At 57.9% G+C, this 17,416-nt stretch overlaps 1 protein-coding gene across 15 annotated transcripts in view; it reads left to right on the top strand.

Moving 5' to 3' along the window:
• The first annotated feature begins 15 nt into the window (after positions 1 to 15).
• The window catches only part of ADGRB2 (adhesion G protein-coupled receptor B2), a 37,118-nt gene continuing 19,717 nt past the window's right edge, over positions 16 to 17,416 (top strand). For 6 of the 15 annotated variants that reach the window (XM_074380444.1, XM_074380443.1, XM_074380442.1 and 3 more), the window contains exons 1-5: positions 17 to 483; positions 6,890 to 7,019; positions 7,120 to 7,191; positions 7,303 to 7,407; positions 7,587 to 8,403. In XM_074380444.1, the coding sequence (XP_074236545.1) occupies positions 7,602 to 8,403 (802 nt within the window). In that variant the 5' untranslated portion in view covers positions 17 to 483; positions 6,890 to 7,019; positions 7,120 to 7,191; positions 7,303 to 7,407; positions 7,587 to 7,601. Of the gene's footprint in view, positions 484 to 6,889; positions 7,020 to 7,088; positions 7,192 to 7,302; positions 7,408 to 7,586; positions 8,404 to 17,416 lie in introns of all 15 variants that reach the window. The other 9 variants (XM_074380439.1, XM_074380436.1, XM_074380437.1 and 6 more) reach the window with 6 other exon arrangements.

Here is a 17,416-nt window from a genome sequence, read left to right as displayed (position 1 = left end):
GCCTCGGCCGTCACTCGGCCCGGCGCGCGCTGCGGGCAGCGGCCGGAGCGGCCAGAGGAAGCGGGTTCGGCGGCAGCGGCGGCGGCGCTCGGAGACCGAGGACGATGCGGCACCGGCTTTCAGAGTCCGGGGCTGCGGCCGCCGCCTGCAAATAGGAGGCGGCGCGCGGCGCGCAGCGCGGGCGGTGTTCGGGGCGGGGGAGCGGGGGGCGGCGCGGCGAGGAGGCGGCGGCGGCGGCGGCGGCGGCGGCAGCGGCAGCGGCAGGAGCCCGCGCCCTGCCCGGCGCCCGCCCGCCGGCCCCGCGCTGCTCCGCGGCGCCTTTTCTGCACCCGCCGCCCGGGGGAGCGGGAGCCTCGGCCCTCCGCGCGGCTGCAGCTACCTGCCCTGCGTCCGGCCCGGCCCCCGACTTAGGGATGGCAAACTTGCGCCCAGTGGCCGCCCCCGCCAGCGCCGGCCCCCGCTCCTGCTGCTGACGGCGCCCAGGTGAGTGCTCGGCCCCAGACCCAGACCTGGCCTCGCACCGAGCCCTCCCGGCGCGGTCCCGAGTTTCCGCACCGGCCCGGACTCGGGGCGCTCTCCTCACCCATCTCTGCTGAATTCTCCCCCAGCTCGAACTGAGTTCGTTCAGCGTTCGCCCACCCCCATCTTCTGGGGAACTCCCAAGCCTGGGGCCGAGGCCCCCTTAATCGCTGGTGAATCTCTAATCTCTGCCCACCGCCGCCCCCCCACCCCCAGCCTGGACGGACCCTCTTACCCATCTATGCTAAAGTCTCCCCTTCCAGAATCCTGACACAGACCGTGCCCCCTTTGCTGTCTCGAGTCTTTCCCTATCTCGGCCTGGATCCGTGCAGTGCGCCCCCCCACCTTGGTTAGAGCCCCCCCATTAACCTGCAGCTCAACTGTGTCTCCCCCTCCATCTCCCTTCCCAGTGGGAATGCCTGCTCCTCTCCTCCACTTCATCTCTGCTCGAAGTCTTTCCAGTCCCCATCTATGTCTGCCCATAGTTACTACCCTCCCCCGCGCCTGTACCCCGACCATGCTTCTTCTCTATTTCTGCCCCGAGTGCCCCCTCCCCCATATCTGCCCGGAGTCCCGCCTTCCCTCGCCAATCTTGCTGCAAGTCCCCTCCCCCCCACCCCCTAGCTTGGAATTGGGGCCGTGTCCCCCGTGTCTGCTCTGCGCCCCCTCCCCTCCAGCTGAGAACCCGACTGGACCGGCATCCCTGACTTCCGTGTCCATCTTTGGCCGGAGTCTGTCTGTCCATCCCCCATCCCTATCCTCCCACCCCTGGTCATAGAATTGGGCACCAGACGCACCCTCCCGCAGCCCCAGGGCCGGCATGATCGAGAGGGGGCTGTAAGCTGTGAAGTTGGCGGCCACTCCCGCAGTCAGCTCGGTCCGAGGGCACAGCCGCGGGAAGTCCTCCGCGCCACGGCCGGTGCAGAGCGAGCGACGGATCTGTTGCCCGCGGGGGGGAGGGGCGCCCGGGCTGAGAAATGCCGCCTGCCTGCCCGCCTCGCCAGCTGCCGGCCGGGCCCCTGGGCGTCCTCTGGCGCCCCCTGCCCGAAGCCCGGGACCCGCCACCCCTTCTCCCGCGGGCAGCACCGGGTTTCCGCAGCCAGAGTATTAGCGGTGGCTGCGGGACTGACGCTGGGAAGTCCCTGGGGAGAGGAGATTGGTGGGCCGGGCCAGGCCAGGTGCCTCCGCGTGCTAGCCATGCCCAAACACTCCTGGTTGTCAGGCCATATGTTCTGGGGGTGGGATGGGTGGGGTGGAGGGCTCACCCCAGCAGCAAGTCAAGGGTCCTTTGAGCCTTCAGGCACAGACCAGTAGGACTGGCCGCGGGCTCGCCGGCTCCAGGACCTGGTCGAGCTTGTTTGTGCTTGGTCAGGTGTTGCCAGGGAGCCTCTACCCCATGGCATTTCCCATGAGGGGAGGGCTGGGAGCAACGGTGGGCTCTGCCTGGCGGCATGGAGTAGGTGGTGGGGGAATCCACCTGACCCTGGGACAGAGCAAGCACCTAGGGAGTATCCTCTGCACTGCTACTGGGGTGAGGGTCAGTGTAGACTGCACAGGATATGCCCTGGTGATGGTAGTGGGGAGGTTAGGGAGGGTCTTCTCTGGATGAAAATTGAGAGAAGAGATCTTCCCCTCTTCTTCCGTCTCCTCTCCTTCCCCTCTCCCTTCTGCCCCTTTCTGTACTACTCTTCAAAGGACATGTCTAGTCTGGGGTGTGTGTGCGTGGTCTGCATTTCTGTAACACAAAGTGAGATTCCCATCTGGTCTCTGCCCCCATCCCTCCCTCCCTCCCCACCCCAGGTAATGAAGCTGAGTAAGTAGTTAGGAACTCAGCTTTCAGTCAGATGACCTAGGTTCAAAAGCTGTGGGACATGGGCAAGCTACTTAATCCTTCTGAGCCTCAGTTGACCCTCTATAAAATGGGTCAGTGATCCCTGCCTCATATAGCTGTGGGGAGAATGAAGTTAGGTTGTTTCTATAGGGTATCTGCCACCTAGCAATGCTCAATCATGATAGGGGTGTGGGGCAGTTTCTGCTCAAGGCCAAGGTCAGGCCCCTCTCCACTCCATTTCAAATCCCAAAGGAGAAAAATGAAAAACGTGTTTCAGTGCCTTCAAACCAACCCCAAGAATAATAAAGACAGAAACACCTTTAGCCCCCATGCCCTCTTCCCATCCCTCCCCCCCCCAAAGTGTGGGTGCTGGGGAAGCTGGTGACTGTCAGTTACCCTCATCTCCTTCCTGGTCCTGCAGCTTCCCACTATATTTCTCTAGGATCAGCTCTGGCCAGAGGGACATCAGTGAAAGCCAAGTCAAGGTCTCTGGGGTCTTGGTTCAAGTGTAGAGGCTGCAGAGGTGGGAAAAGTACTGAGAAGAAACCCCAGTCAGAGTCCCCGAAGGCAGGCAGCCCGTTAGGGGGAGGCCAGGTGGGAAATCAGTCACTCAGCCACAAAAGAGCCTCTACCCTCCCGCAGGAGGTCAGACACCATCAGGAACTTCCCAGGGCCCTTCAACTCTGGTCAGAGTTAGCAGGGCCACCTGGCCTGAGGGCTTGAGGAGTTTGAAGAAAACTGGCTTTGGCCCGAGTGGCTTGGGGGAAGGGAAGGTGGCGGGGAGGAAGGGGACTCGAACCTGTGATGATGGCGGGGAGGAAGTCCTCTGGGCACTGTGGCCGGACCTGGGTCCCACTGCAGAGTGGCAGCCTGCTCGCCACCCGCCTGCCCCCGGCAGCCCTGACATTGGGGAACAAAAGCATTCGGTTCCTGTAGCAACGGTGGCTCCAGCTGCTGCAAAGTTCCGGGGAGGCGGGCGGAGGGCGGCTGAGTCACCGCCCCCTCCCCCCGCAGCCCTCGCGGCACCGCCCCCAGGGGCCGAGGGCTGCCCCTTGTCCCCCTCCCAGTTCTGTCGGCCTTTTCCTCCTTAAGGAGGAACCCCCCCCCCCCAAGAGATCGACCCTCTCTTGGAGTTGGAGCGGGAGGGCTGCACCGAGGGGTCGCTCCCTCCCCTCGGCAGGGTCCCCCGGCTCCGGAGGCAGGATGGAGGGTGTGCGCCCCCAGGGGTGACAGAGCTTTGGGAGAGCGGCCTCTGCGGACCCTGTCCCCGGGTCTGCGCACTGGCAGAGGCCCCGGAGGCCCCGAGTGGGGGTCCCCGCCTGCGTGGCGGCCTGGGCAGGCGAGCGCCCGGGAGGCTGAGGGTGAGTGACGGGCGGGCGAATTGGAACTGCCAGGTGGATAAACGCGACGAATGTGCGCGTCGCCGCGCCCCCACCCCCGGCCCGCCCCTCCCCCGCCGCCCAGCGACGAATGGGAGTCATCCCGGGAATCCCAGACCGGCCGCGGCCCCGAGACACTCCTCCCCGCCGCTCTACCCACCAACCCCTCAGTCTGGCCTTGGCCCTTTTAGCAGCTGAAAGCCTTGGATTCCTTTATTGGTGCCGAAGGGAAGCTGGGGAGGCCTGAGGGGTGGGAAAGGAAGGGGGCTTGAGTGTGTTTAGGCAGAGTGGGATTCTTGGGTTTGCTGGGGTCAGGGGCATGTGACAAAGGCAACCCCCAGCCCCCGCTAGGAGGGGGCTTGGAGAGGGAGACTACTCCAGCCAGCTCTGCACCCATCTCTAGAGAGAGGTCCTGAGGGAGGAGGCCTTTTGATCCTCCTCTCCATCAGCCACCTCTAGCCCAGGAAGTTCTTCCTCAGTGCTGACCTTAGTACCTCTCCTCTCTAGCTCTTGTGCAGGGATGGGTCTCTGGTCTTCCTGGGTTTGGAGGTAGCCAAGCCCCTTATGGTTCAACCCAAAGAGACTTCCCAGAGGCAGTGCCCTGTACCTCAGCAAGAGGGCAGCGTTTATGAGGCCCTGAGAAGACCAAGAGACAGAGCTGTGAGCCAGGCTCTGTGCTGGGAACTTGTTGGGAGGCTGATGAGGTGTCTACCATCTTGAGGGCAAGGCTCATGGTCTGCATTGCACCGAGAGGGAAACTGAGGCTCAGGGAGGTTAATCATGACTAAGAGCCACTTGGGCTGCCTGTGAAGCAAGGATCATCTTTCTAGGTCCCCTTCCGGGGGTGGCTCAGGGAGAGGCATCTGGGTGAGCAGTGCCCCGGCGACGACAGGCCTGGCCACACATAGGCAGGAGGGTCTTCAATGAACCGGTGGCTCTCTGTGACCCAGCTTGGATTTGGGTCTTTGCCTTATTTTGAGTGGTGGCAAGTGATATAGAAAGGGGCCCCAAAAGGTCTTATGCTGCAGCCGGCACGGTGAGGGTCAGGCATGTCCAGGGCGAAATCCCAGAATGAGCGTGAACGTGTCTGAAGGAGACGGAGGGGAGGAGGGGGCTTGGGTCGCGTTAAAAGTGGCTCAGTTCTGGAGAAGCCAGCCTGCGGCTCTGAAGGATGTGGACCCTGTGCTGCTTGATGGGGCGGGGCTATGGAGTAGGGAGCAGTAGCCCAGGAGGGGCCAGGGGAATAAGCCCCAGCTTCAGACAAGCCAAGAAAGGGCCCCCAGAGGCTCCTGCCTGACACCTACCTGTCATATCCCGAGCCTCAGAGGGCCCAATACTCATGTATGTTCTCACTTGAGAATGCATATGCACCTCTGTGCATGTGTACAAGTATCGGCCTCTACACCCCTGTGTGTGCGTGTTCACTTCTGAGTGCATGTGAGAGCATGAATCTGTGGTTTTCATCTGTCTGTGTGCATATCTGTGTGCGTACGTATCTGTTGGCATGCAGAACACCTGCGAATGGCTGTCTATACATACGTCTGTGTACACATGCTTTGGTGTGTATGTCCTGAGGGCACAAGGGTGTTCAAACCCACGTGTATTGGTGTGTGTGTGTGAGGGGAGGTTCCCCAAGCTGCTCTAAGCGGGGGAAGGGAAGCCAGTTATAATGAGCCCCCACCTCCCCTCCACTGAGCCGCAGCCATGGCCTGAATTTTGCAGCCTGCTTAAAAATAGTTGGGGGCAGCAGGGGGATTGGATGTCACTCACCATCAGCTTCTGGCTTTGCTAGTGCCACAGCAGGCAGGGCGGGCTGAACAGTTTGGGACAGGCATGATGGAGGGTCAGAAAGACTAGGGGTCTGATCTGTTTTTCAGCTCTGAGGACGAGGGTGTGTTCGTGGGGGAGATGCAGAGCCTGTCTGGCTTCCGCTGAATAACTCCGTGTGGGTCTTGGGAGCAGGGGAGGGGGTAGCTGCTCTGCAGTGAGTAGGTCTGCCTGGAGCTTGCCTGCTCCACCATGTCTCCCAACCCCTGTATGGCTGGGAGGGGCAGGTGCTTGCTTGGGGCTAGCTTGGAGGTGTAGCACGTGGGGATGTGGGACCTGGGGCAGTGGGGAGCTCCATGGATGCTCCACAGGGACTGGAAAATTGGGGTTCTAAATCCTGTCCCCGCTCTGCCCACTGTTTAGACTCCTGAAGACCCCACGGGAAGTCTATCCCCTGGGAGCAACTGTGTCTTAGGAGAATCTAGCCACACCTGTGAATTGTCCTGTGTTTCTGATTCAGTCCCCAGAGCTAATAGCTTGTCCATCTGGCCTGAAGCCTGAGCAGCAAGCATAGGGAAGGAGCAGAGGCTACTGGTGGAGGGAGGCTGGCCTGGGCTGGGCCTCAGATCCCGGGCCTGAGTCCCCTCTGGCCACCTTTGTGTGATCTGGAGCAGGTTGCCTCCCTTTTTCTGTCCCCATCTTTTCTCCTCTAATGTGGACCAGCTGGGCTCTAGGGGCCCATGCAGTGCTGTGAGCTGTCCTGTGGCATGGAGAAGGGAGGCTGTGTGGATTGCTTGAGGGGTAGGACTGGAAGTGGGGGTGACCAGACCATGTGCTAGCTTCCATGTTTTAGACAGTTGGGTAGAGACTGGGCAGGCTGTGGGCGGTGACACAGCCCTGGCCTGAGAGGTGGGAGGGCATCCGCAGCTCTCCCCATCCTCAGCTGTTACCCACTCTGGCCTGATTGCTCTGTGTCGTGGGGGTAGGGCTTGAGTCCTAGGTGCCCACCCACACCTGGAGCACATTTACACCTGTTGAGGGCTTAGCTTAGTACAGCCCTTTAAGGGAAGGCAGAAATCAGCAAGCTCTGGTCCCCACCCTTAGGCACTGGAAGACCCATGAGCTGACTGAGCTAGCCTTGGGGAAATAGTATAGGAGAGAAGTCACGACTGGCTGGTGGCTTCACTGGGGATAGCAGGCCCTGAACCAGGCCTCGGAAGATAATCCCATGGGGCTGGAAGGGAAGAGGGAAGTAAGAGGGGAATTCCTGCACCCATTGTACAGATGAGAAAACTGAGGCTCATGAGGGCCACCCAGCCAGTAGGTGGCAGCTGGGTTGGGGCTCAAGCCCAATGTCCCCTTCCTTGGTGCCTCTCCCCCTTGTTCCAACCAGGAAATCCACAGCAGCGAGACACATGACGTCCACACTGGCAGTGCCCTCCTGTGGGCATGGCTCAGGTTGTGCGCAGTTCCTGGCACACTGGCTGTAACTCCGCCCCTTGCTCTCCCTCGCAGTAAAGCAAGTGAGTGAGAATGACATTGTTCCAGGAATAACCTCGAATTGCTCTAATTTATAAAAAAGCAAATCGTAGTCAAACATCACCACTTTGACAATTACTGCAGGATTACGCGTGACATGCCTCACAGCTGATCATGACACACTGGGACTGAGAGCAACAGTTCTGGAGAATACAGGTTGGATGGTGGGGCTGGGGCTGGATCTGAATGTCAGTCGAACGACTTGTAGTTGATGGGCTGACTCTGAGGAAACGGAATGATAGCAACAACAACTCCTGTTTCCTCCAGGCTCACAAGATTCCAGGCGAGCTCCCGAACCCTTTCCCTTACTTATCTCCTTTCACCCTTGTAGGAAACCTGTGAGATAGGTACTATCATCGCTTCATTTTACAGGTAAGGAAACTGAGGCTCAGAGAGGTCAAGTCCCTTGTCTAAGTTCACACAGAGGAGCTGGGTGACACTCCATAGACTATGGTCTTAACTATGAGGCCCCCTCCCGCAGCTCAGCATAGGAGGTTCAGAGCCCAGGCTGTCTGTGGTGGGGGCCCACTGACCACTGTCTCTCTCCACAGGGCAAGGGACATAGGATGACCCCAGCCTGTCCCCTCTTACTGTCTGTGATTCTGTCCCTGCGCCTGGCCGCCGCCTTCGACCCCGCCCCCAGTGCCTGCTCTGCCCTGGCCTCGGGTGTGCTCTACGGGGCCTTCTCGCTGCAGGACCTCTTTCCCACCATCGCCTCGGGCTGCTCCTGGACCCTGGAGAACCCTGACCCCACCAAGTACTCCCTCTACCTGCGCTTCAACCGCCAGGAGCAGGTGTGCACACACTTTGCCCCCCGCCTGCTGCCCCTGGACCACTACCTGGTCAACTTTACCTGCCTGCGGCCTAGCCCGGAGGAGGCGGTGGCCCAGGTGGAGTCCGAGGTGGGGCGGCCGGAGGAGGAGGAGGCGGAGGCGGCAGCGGGGTTGGAGCTGTGCAGTGGCTCGGGCCCCTTTACCTTCCTGCACTTCGACAAGAACTTCGTGCAGCTGTGCCTGTCGGCTGAGCCCTCCGAGGCCCCGCGCCTGCTGGCGCCCGCTGCCCTGGCCTTCCGCTTTGTGGAGGTCTTGCTCATCAACAACAACAACTCCAGCCAGTTCACCTGTGGTGTGCTCTGCCGCTGGAGTGAGGAGTGTGGCCGCGCTGCTGGCAGGGCCTGTGGCTTTGCTCAGCCAGGCTGCAGCTGCCCCGGAGAGGCGGGGGCCGGCTCCGCCACCACCACATCTCCAGGCCCTCCTGCTGCCCACACCCTGTCTAATGCCCTGGTGCCCGGGGGCCCAGCCCCACCTGCTGAGGCTGATTTGCACTCGGGGAGCAGCAATGATCTATTCACAACTGAGATGAGATATGGTGAGTATGAGCAGGGCCTGGGTGGGGTGGGGTCTGCAGGGGCTGACGGTGTCCCTGGTGTCCATCCTGGCAGATCCTCGGCCATTCATGTAGCTGTTCTCTGATATCACTCCTGTGCCAAGCCTTGTCCAACTGTTGCAGTCACCAGAATGCTTGGGAGTGAGAGCTCACTCTTGAAGAGTCTGCAGACTGGCTGGATGAATGGGGGCACAGATCAGATAATGCAGAGTGATATGGAAACCCAGGGAGGGACCTCCTTACTGGGCAGCCAGGGGAGGCTCCCTGAAGGAAGTGATGCAGAAACAGAGACCTGAAGGACAAGCAGAAATGGGATGAGGGCATTCTAGGCAGAGGGAGCAGCGTGCACACAAGCCCAAGGCTGCGAGTGATTGTGGCAGGCCCTGGTGCTGTGAGTTGACGAGTTTGCCTGGAGGCTGGAGTAGGCAGGCAGCAAGGATACATTCCTGTCCACCCAGGTCAGTGAGTTTTGGCAGTTGCTCCGGGGTCAGGGCAGAGAGAGGCAAGGAAGGGTGCGCCTGGGTGAAGAGGCCTGAGCTCCCAGGCTGCCTTGGAGGGCTGGGCTGGCTCAGCTCCCAGTGTCCCCTGTCTCCCCCCTCAGGGCCCATGTCTTCTGGGACTGAGGCCGCCAGCTGCTAGAGCTTCCTGCTGACTGGGCAAAAGCTCTGCGAGCCCCGCTCCCACCCCAGCTTCCTCAGCCACGGCTGCCTTCCGCAGACCCTGCTTCCTGCAGCTTCAAGGCCCTGAGGGCCTCAGCTGGATCCTCTGTGCCTGCTGAACAGTGCTGGGCCAGGGACTGAGCAGGAGACCTGGAGGGAACAGGACCGATGGCATGGGGATGGGAAGGAGGCAGGTCTGGGGTGTGGTCTGCAGCTCTGGTACTGACAGGGAGGCCTCTTCTCTCTCTGGGCCTCAGTTTCCCCATTTGGGATAACAGGTGCTGGCCTACCTCCTGGGAATCAAGGATGCAGGGATAAGAGGTTAGAAGGGGCATCTGGATTTCACTGGGAGAGTGTGTGTAAGGAGACGGGGTGTCGTGTGAGGGCCGCTAGGAGTACTGGCGGAGTACGGCCTGTCCCCAGCCCTGCTTTGCTGGCTAGAGCCCTGGAGTTGGGCCCTACCTTTGACTGTTACCTTGATGATCCTTTTATTTTTGGTGGGCGGTGGTTTCTTTGTAGAACGGGGAGGAGGTTGTTATCATGAAAGTAGCCTGACCCAGTACTTTGACCTCCCCAGTGAGACATCTGGCATTGCGCCTATCCACGGCAAGTACCCAGTGGCCTTGCTGTGGCCTCTCTCCCAGGCTAGCTTGTCCTCTAACGGTGGTCAATGAAGCCGTCCGAGTGACAGCCAGGCTGTGGGCAGGTTTTAGGCCCTGGAGGCTGGCCTGGGATTTAGTGCCTGTAGGAAGAAATTGAATTTTGCTTCTTTGTTGAACATCGGCGGAGAATGCCAAGCGTATATCAGGAGGTTTATGGCTCTTCCTGCATGGCCGACACTGCCTGTCACTCTGTGGGGGTCTCCCCCATTGTGCTCAGCTGCGGGCGGGTACGTTTGTCTGGCTTTCCCTGCGGTCCATCGGCCCAGTGATCTGCAGTGGACGGAGCAAGGCTCTGCCCTCATGGGCGGGCACCATCTGGGCAGGCTGCCATGTGGAGCACAGAGCCAGGAGCAGCCAGCTGGGCTTGGTTGAAGCCGGAAGCAGGAGTTGGTTGGTAGCTGGGGTGTCTTTGGGGATCAGAGAGGGCCGGCAATGGGAAAGGCACCATCATCAGAGCCTCTGTGGAGGCCTCTGGGGCTAGAGATGGGTGGAGATTGGATGTCTGATTATTCCTGGGCACGAGGCCAGGTATCTCTCTGAGCAGGGAGCCCTGAGCTGGGGCTCCCAGCTGTTCCCAAGCCTGACCTCTGCTCTTGCCCCTTGTCCTACTTGGCATGTTTCCTTGGGGTTGCTTTTCAGGGAGGGTCCCCGTAGGGAGTTGGCATGGGATGATGTGGTGTCAGCTGTCATAAGTGGGCTCACATGGCACACTAGTGCCCAGAGCTGGGCTGGCACAGCCCCTTCCCCTCCCTTGGCAGGCAGGAAGCTCTTCCATTCTGCCGTCTCCTCCCTCTTGCTCAGTCTTTCTGGTGTGAGACGCAGCAGGCACATGACTGTTGTTCCACCTGTCGGGGCATGTCTGAGGGTCCGTGGCACTGTCTGTACTTGGGGGCAGCACCACCCTTGTCAAGGCTTTGGCCCCTTCCATTCCTCCCCTTGTCTCCTCCCCACTGGGCTGCAGGAGAATGGGCTGGCACCTGCAGCTGCCAGGCCGAGAGCAAGATTCATGGGGATGGTGGTGAACAGGAAGGGCAAGAGCCTTGTCCTTGTCCTGGCCCCGCTGCCAGGCACCAGGGCAGGGAAGCTGTGTTCAGCTTCTCTGGGACACTCCTGAGGAGGATCCACAGCAAGACCCAGCAGGGTAGGCTTGGGCTGGTACCAGAAGAGCACTAGGCGGGGGGCTGGTGGGCAGTGACTGGGCCGCCTCAGAGCCGAGTGCGTTTGACAAGAGGGTACAGGCGCCTGTTAATTTCACGCAAACTGCCTTTGATAGATCTCTTGTTATTTTTGGTGAGTTGAGCCATAAATTTGTGCCATCTTGCTGCCGCAATCTGTTAAGTGGGGGGAAAGGAAGAAAAGAAAGGCAGGCAGGAAGGAGCTTGGTGGAGGACTGGCACGGAGGCTGGCTGAGGCCAGGGCTGGAAGGCGGGCCGTAGAGGTAGTGCCAGCTTCAGAGTTCAGCTCCTGAGGGCTGGCACCAGCCTGCAGTTCCTGCCCACTGACCCTCTAATCCTGAGGAGGCACTGGGCGGTGGGCATGGCTGCACAAGTGACACTTGGGAGAAAGAACCCTGCCTCATGCTTGCCTCTCTCCTTGGCCATAATCCCTACCACCCCCATGGGCGCTGGCCTGCCTGTGGCTGCTTGCTGCAGGCTCACCCTCCCCATCATCAGGCTCCATCCTTGAGGTGTGGCCTCAAGGTGAACGTGGGGTCTCCCAGGAGGCAAGAGTAGACTCAGACCCCCACCCTGCCACTGCTTCTCTGTGACTTGGACATGGTGCCGCCCATCTTGGGGCCTTAGAACCCCCAGTTCTATGTGTGTCACTCCCTGATCTAGACCCCGGCAAATCCCCAGTGCTACCCAAACTCCTCAGCCTGGCGTTCAAGCCCCACCTGCTTTTCAGCCTTCTCTCAATTCTCCTGCACCTTTTCAAAGGAGGCTCGTGCCCTGGAATGCTCTTTGCCCTTGGTTATCCGAACTCATGCATCCTTCTAAGCACCGCCCAAGCCCTGTCCCCTCTAGGAAGTTGCCTCTGATTTGCCCAGCCCAGTTCTAAGATTGGCATTTCCCTCCCATCACTCAGACCCTACTGCTGTCTTTTGGCCATCCTGGTCTGGCAGCAGGAAGTGGGGGGTCTTCCCTGCCTGTTGGGGGCTCAGAGAGTGAGGAGGCAGGGTGGGGGCAGGGAAACCCAGCACACTCGGTGCTGTTTCCTGGCAGGTCCTTCTAGCCCAGATCTGTGCTGGTGGAGCTCTGTATGCTCTATCATGGGGTGGGAAGTGGGGCCCAGACGTCCCCACACATCCCAGCCAGGTCTGAGTTCCAGCCAATCCCTCGCACACATCTTCATGTCTTTATCAGCGTGGAGTTTGTGCCAGGCCTGGGGCGGCTCTGAGAGGAGAGGTGAGCTAGGCACACTGTCTGCCTGCCGTTGGGAGAGAGGGCATTTACTAGGACAGAAGTAGTCAAGGCCACAGACTGAAGTCGCCCAGTCCGGATTCAGTTCCGGACCTTACCACTGACTTGCCGAGTGACTGTTTTCAAGTCCCTTCACCCCGGTTTCATCACCTGTAAAACAGGGGTAGTGACAGCGATTCCACGGGGCTGTGGGAAGCATCCAGTGAGAGGATGAGAGTAAGTGCTCAGCGCCTGGCACATGGTAGATGCCTAACACATCATAGCTGGCTCGTCATAATTTAGTGTAAAAGGTACGATTGTGCCGGTGCCAGATGTCAAAGGAGGAGGAAGAGTCAGGGATTAAACCGCAAAGGGAGGAAGGTGGTCTCAAGAAGGTGATTTGGACTTGAGTTTTAAGGAATGAATAGGAATTCACTAGTCTGTGAAATTTCTCTTTCAATTGTATCATTTTAAAAATTTAATATATTAAAAATAAGTTTCATTTCCTAAATGGAAAGAGTATCATTTATCTGAAACAGAAGATAACCAAAGAAACAACCACAGTGAAAACAAAGTGCCATTATTAACTTTTAGCTAGATGCTTTTCCTACTCTCCATTTGTTAGAGAAATTAGCTCACATTGGGGATACGTTAGAGTCTAGGTCTGCACGGCCTTTATCTCTCATGCAGTTGGAAGGATGAAAATGACTGTGTAATTTATCATCTAAACTGTGACATTTCTGAGGTTATGAAGGGGAAGAGGTGGGTACCATCAATTACATCAGGACAACAGGCACAAACCAGACTATCCCATACAAACGGCTTGAGAGACCTGGGGAGAGCCTGACTGCCTCAGTCCGGGATCCAGTGTTATTTAACGGTACATTTGTGAGCCGCCCCAAGTCATCTTCCGCCCCATGCTTTGGGGAAGCTCTCAGGAGGAAGGGCTTTCGAGGTAGAGGAAACAGCCTGTGCAAGGGCGTGGAGGTGTGAACCACGCTGGGTGTAGGAGCTATAAAGAGACTACAGCTGCTGGATGGTAGCCCTAGTGGAGGGAGATGGGGCCAGAGCTTTGACTGCTGTCCCAGGACACTGGGGCCTCATCTTCTTGGCCAAGGGCTTTATGGCAGCAAAAACTGGGCGTCGTGGGGGAAGCAGCCTGAGTCAGACACGATCCCTGCTCTCGAGGAGCTTCTGGCCACATGGGGGAGGTGGCAGGGACCCAGCTATCTGTGGTGGGAGGCTGGGTAGATAGGTAGGCAGTTTGGGGAGGAAGAGTTATTGGAGGGGGTCGTCTAGCATTCTGGCTAGGTACATGATCTCATAGGGTACCCAGTTTCATTGAACTGCAGGGGTAGAGCCTGTACCTTTCAAAAGCCACCTCCTTCCCCCACTGCACCCCTGTGATTCTGATACACTGTGGGGTACAAGAAGCACTGCTGGGGACGGGGTGCCATGGAGGGTCATGATAGAGCATGTGTAAAGGGCATCAGTTGGCATCTGCTCTGGGACCAGCCTCAGGGAGGAAGCAGGGAGCCAGGGGAAGGGAGGACTGCTTTGTAAATCACAGCGTTCTCTTCCCGTGGAAGTGATGTTTATTGTGGTTATTTTTAACACATTCATACCATAGTAGGCTGAGGGCACAGGACTGCATGGAGTTTGGGGGACAGGGTCTGTGGAGCACAGCATAGCAGGTGTGTGCAAGTGGCAAACAGCCCGTGCTCACCCCTCCTGCTGGCACCAGGGGTGGGGCAAGAGGGGCCTCTGTGTGGTTAGGGTCGAGGAACTCCCAGCGATATCTGGCCCCATGTTTGCTGAATGTCTGTCTTTTCAAAAGCTAGGCCCTGTGGGCAAGAGGAACACAGGAGACTGAGACCCCTCCTCAAGGTCCACAGGAGGGATCAGCCCAGGATTCTCACAGCTATAGAAGAAGGTGGCCTGGGGACTAGGCCACAGAAAAGGGTACCGGCATATCCAAACCCCTGTATTTTCAGCCTAAGAAGGCTTCCTGGAGGAGGTGGCAACTGACATGTAGATGACTTTGGCAGACTGCAATAGAGAGAAGGGTATTTCAAGGGCAGGGAATCATGTTAGCAGATGTATGGAGGGAGGAAAGCATTTGTACAATTCTAGGGATCATGAAAAGGGGTGACATCGCCTCTTCTTTCTTCCTCTTTTCTTTTTCTTTGTCATTCTTTCTTTTTCTGAGACAGGGCGTCCTCTGTCTCCCAGGCTGGAGTGCACAATCATTGCTTACTGCAGCCTCGAACTCCTGGCCTCAAGCATTCCTCCCATCTCAGGTTTCCAAGTAGCTGGGACTACAGGCACATGCCATCGAGCCCAGCTACTTTTTATTTGAATTTTAATTTAATTTAATTTAATTTTTTGAGACAGGGATTCACCATGTTTCCCAGGCTGGTCTTGAATTTCTGGGCTCAAATGATCTGCCCTCCTCCGCCTCCCAAAGTGCTGAGATTGCAGGCGTGAGCCACCGTGTTCAGCTGACATCTCCTTTTCATTGAGAGCCAATTGTACTTCAGGCAGTACACACCTCTGCTTTCACTGAATTCTCACAATGAACCTATGTGGTAGGAAGTGTCCTCCTTACTTTCAGAATCTGAAGCTCAGAGAGGTGAGATGCCTTGGCCAAGGTACGCAGTAAGACGGTGGCAGAGCTGAGAATCAAACCTACATGCGTCTGGCTCCAGAATCTGCCCTTCCCACGAGTCCATATGGCCTTGCAGTGTGCTTGGCTGTCCAGTGGGGTGACGGAAACAGGATTGGACAAGCCAGCAGGGGCTGGAGCATGCCAGGCTCAGAGTTTCACACTCTGGCTGTGGCAGTGAGGGAACCACTGAAGATTTCCTCAGCTGGGGAGTGGTCTGGCTGGAGCTGGGATCCCCGAGGCTCACTTCGGAGGTTACACAGAGGAGACTGCAAAGGAGCGATTAGACAGTAGCATGGGAGCAGGATAAGAGAGGCAGGTACTAGGGGCTTAGATGGAGGTGGAGGTGACTCAGGGTCCCATGCAAATCAGGGAAGGTGTCTCCAAGGAGGTCCAAGTTGAGGGGCATTTTGTCAGAGCCAGTGTAGCACAGTGGAAGGGGCAGGGCCTCTGGAGTCAGGCAGGCCTGGGTTCGAACCCACCTTCGCCTCTCTCCAATGTGAGACCTTGGAGCCTCCTTTTCATTAGGAAAATGGGGAAACCAGCCCTGAGGAGGACGAAATGAGGTGGTGCTGAGTGCAGTGACTGGCCTGTAGGAGTTGTTTAGTAAACATTGCTTTCTTCAGAACGGAACAGTTATGAGGTCATCAGGTGGTTGAGTGGGGAAGTGTGTCTCAGGCAGCACATCTCTCTGTGCCCACGACTGGCAGCCCGATGGGGAAAGCGGATAGATGGCAGAACTGCAGGCCTCAGGGCGCTTGCCCCCCAGGCTGCTGGGCTCACTAGGTGGAACACTCAGGAGTGCTCAGGGTACTCACATCCCTTCTGGGGTCCCCTTCTTGTCCTCTTGGACCCTGCCTGGCTCACTTCCTCTTGACTTGCTCTGTTCTGGGTTCAGGGCTGGTTGGGGCCCGCACATGGTGTGTGCTGACTGTTTCAGTAAATGACACCTCTGCTCTTATCTGTCTTCCTCCCCCTCCAGGGAGAACCAGCCTTCCCATGTGTGGGAGTAAATTGCTGGCCTCTCTTCTGAGTGGGGTGGGTGGGAATGGAGGGGCAGGCAGGCAGGGTAGGGCTAGTTCTGTGACCCTGGGCTTGTTCCTTCCCCACTCTGGCCCGGTTCAGGAGGCTGGAAAAGGGATCCAAAAGCTGGAGCTCGGACATGTTCTGATTTTCAAATAGGGTGGATTCTGGAAACCACTGACCCCAACCCACTTCCCGCTTGCCCTGCCCTTCCTGTTACATTGTGGGGCTGGCCAGCGGATGGTCCGTGAGCGGTGAGAAGAGGAGCAGGGACCACAGGAAGCAGTGTGAGTCCCCGACACAGGTCAGGGGGGTCTCTCACATGTCCTTGTTTGGTGGGTACTGAATGCCAGGCTGGTAGATGCCCCAGACATAGCGATGGGCAGGAAGCCCACACAGGAGCTGGATGGGAGGACTGAGGCCTGAGAGTTGCATTTACACCTCCAAAGTGTATGAATAAATGGGGGATCAGGCCTGAGGACCCAGGACCCCTGTCTTTGAGCCTATCTTAGCAGTCCCTTCCATGCAGGCCGGTGTATCAAATCTGAATGCTGGCACTGTGGGTTGGAGCTGATACCTTGCACTGGGAGTCAAGATTATAAATGACCATTCTCCATGATCCCCATTGTGGGGGAATCTGGGAACAATGTATTCATTGGTCCTTATTTTCTTGGTATTTCACTGGGCTGAATTTTATGCTGGCATTCCCTGGGTGTCAGGGAGAGGACTCACCTACAGCCTTCCCTCAAAGGGCTCATGGTTGGAAATGGGGGGTGTTTCTGACAGTCAGAAGATAGACCCATGGGTGATAAAGGGGCACATAGAAGAAGGGCTGGCCAACTCCGCCTGGGTAGTTGACAATATGGAAGTCTCCATAGATGAGAGGTCATTTGAGGTGGGTTTTGAAGGTCAAGTAGGAGTTTTCTAGGCAAAGAGAGTGGGGGAACAAGCAGGTAGAGATTTGAGAGGAGATCGTGGGCCTGTTTTGAGAGTTTGATTGTCAGGAGAGATGTTCAGGAGGCAGGAGGATATCCAGGAGGGGAGCACAGGAAAGGCAGGGCCTGGGGATGATGATTTTGGGGACATTGGTTCAGAGAGGGTTAATTAAGCCTAGGGGGATCACATGCAGTGAAAACAGGACAAAGCATGGACTCCTGATGTGGAAAACAGCAGGAAAATAGACCACTCAAGGAGATGGGGACAGAGTAGCCAGAGAGGTAGGAAACCAGGAGAGTGCTTCAAGGCAGGACGAGTCAACAGGACCAAATGCCGCTGAGGGGTCAGGCGAGACCAGGCCTGCAACGTGTCCACAGGATTTAGCAACAAGGAGGGTGCTGATGACTTTATCAAGAACACATTCGGCAGAGAGATGTGGGCAGAAGCCAGACTGCAGTGGATTAACAGGGGAGGTGACATTTGAGCCAGGCAGTGAGTGTCAGGTGCAAAACGAGAGTGCCGGCCACGGACTGCTCACTGATGGAGGAGGGGAGTGGAGGGTCAGAGGAAGGCCTCTCTGAGCATGGAGCAGGCCTGGGTGCCTTCCTGGGCTGCCACAGGGGAGAATGCTGACGGGATGCTGATGAGGCG

This window comes from Saimiri boliviensis, chromosome 11 (genome assembly GCF_048565385.1).
Source record: "Saimiri boliviensis isolate mSaiBol1 chromosome 11, mSaiBol1.pri, whole genome shotgun sequence".
NCBI lineage: Eukaryota > Metazoa > Chordata > Mammalia > Primates > Cebidae > Saimiri > Saimiri boliviensis.
The sequence above is the reverse complement of the archived record's forward strand: the minus strand, read 5'-3'. Positions and strand labels throughout refer to the sequence as shown.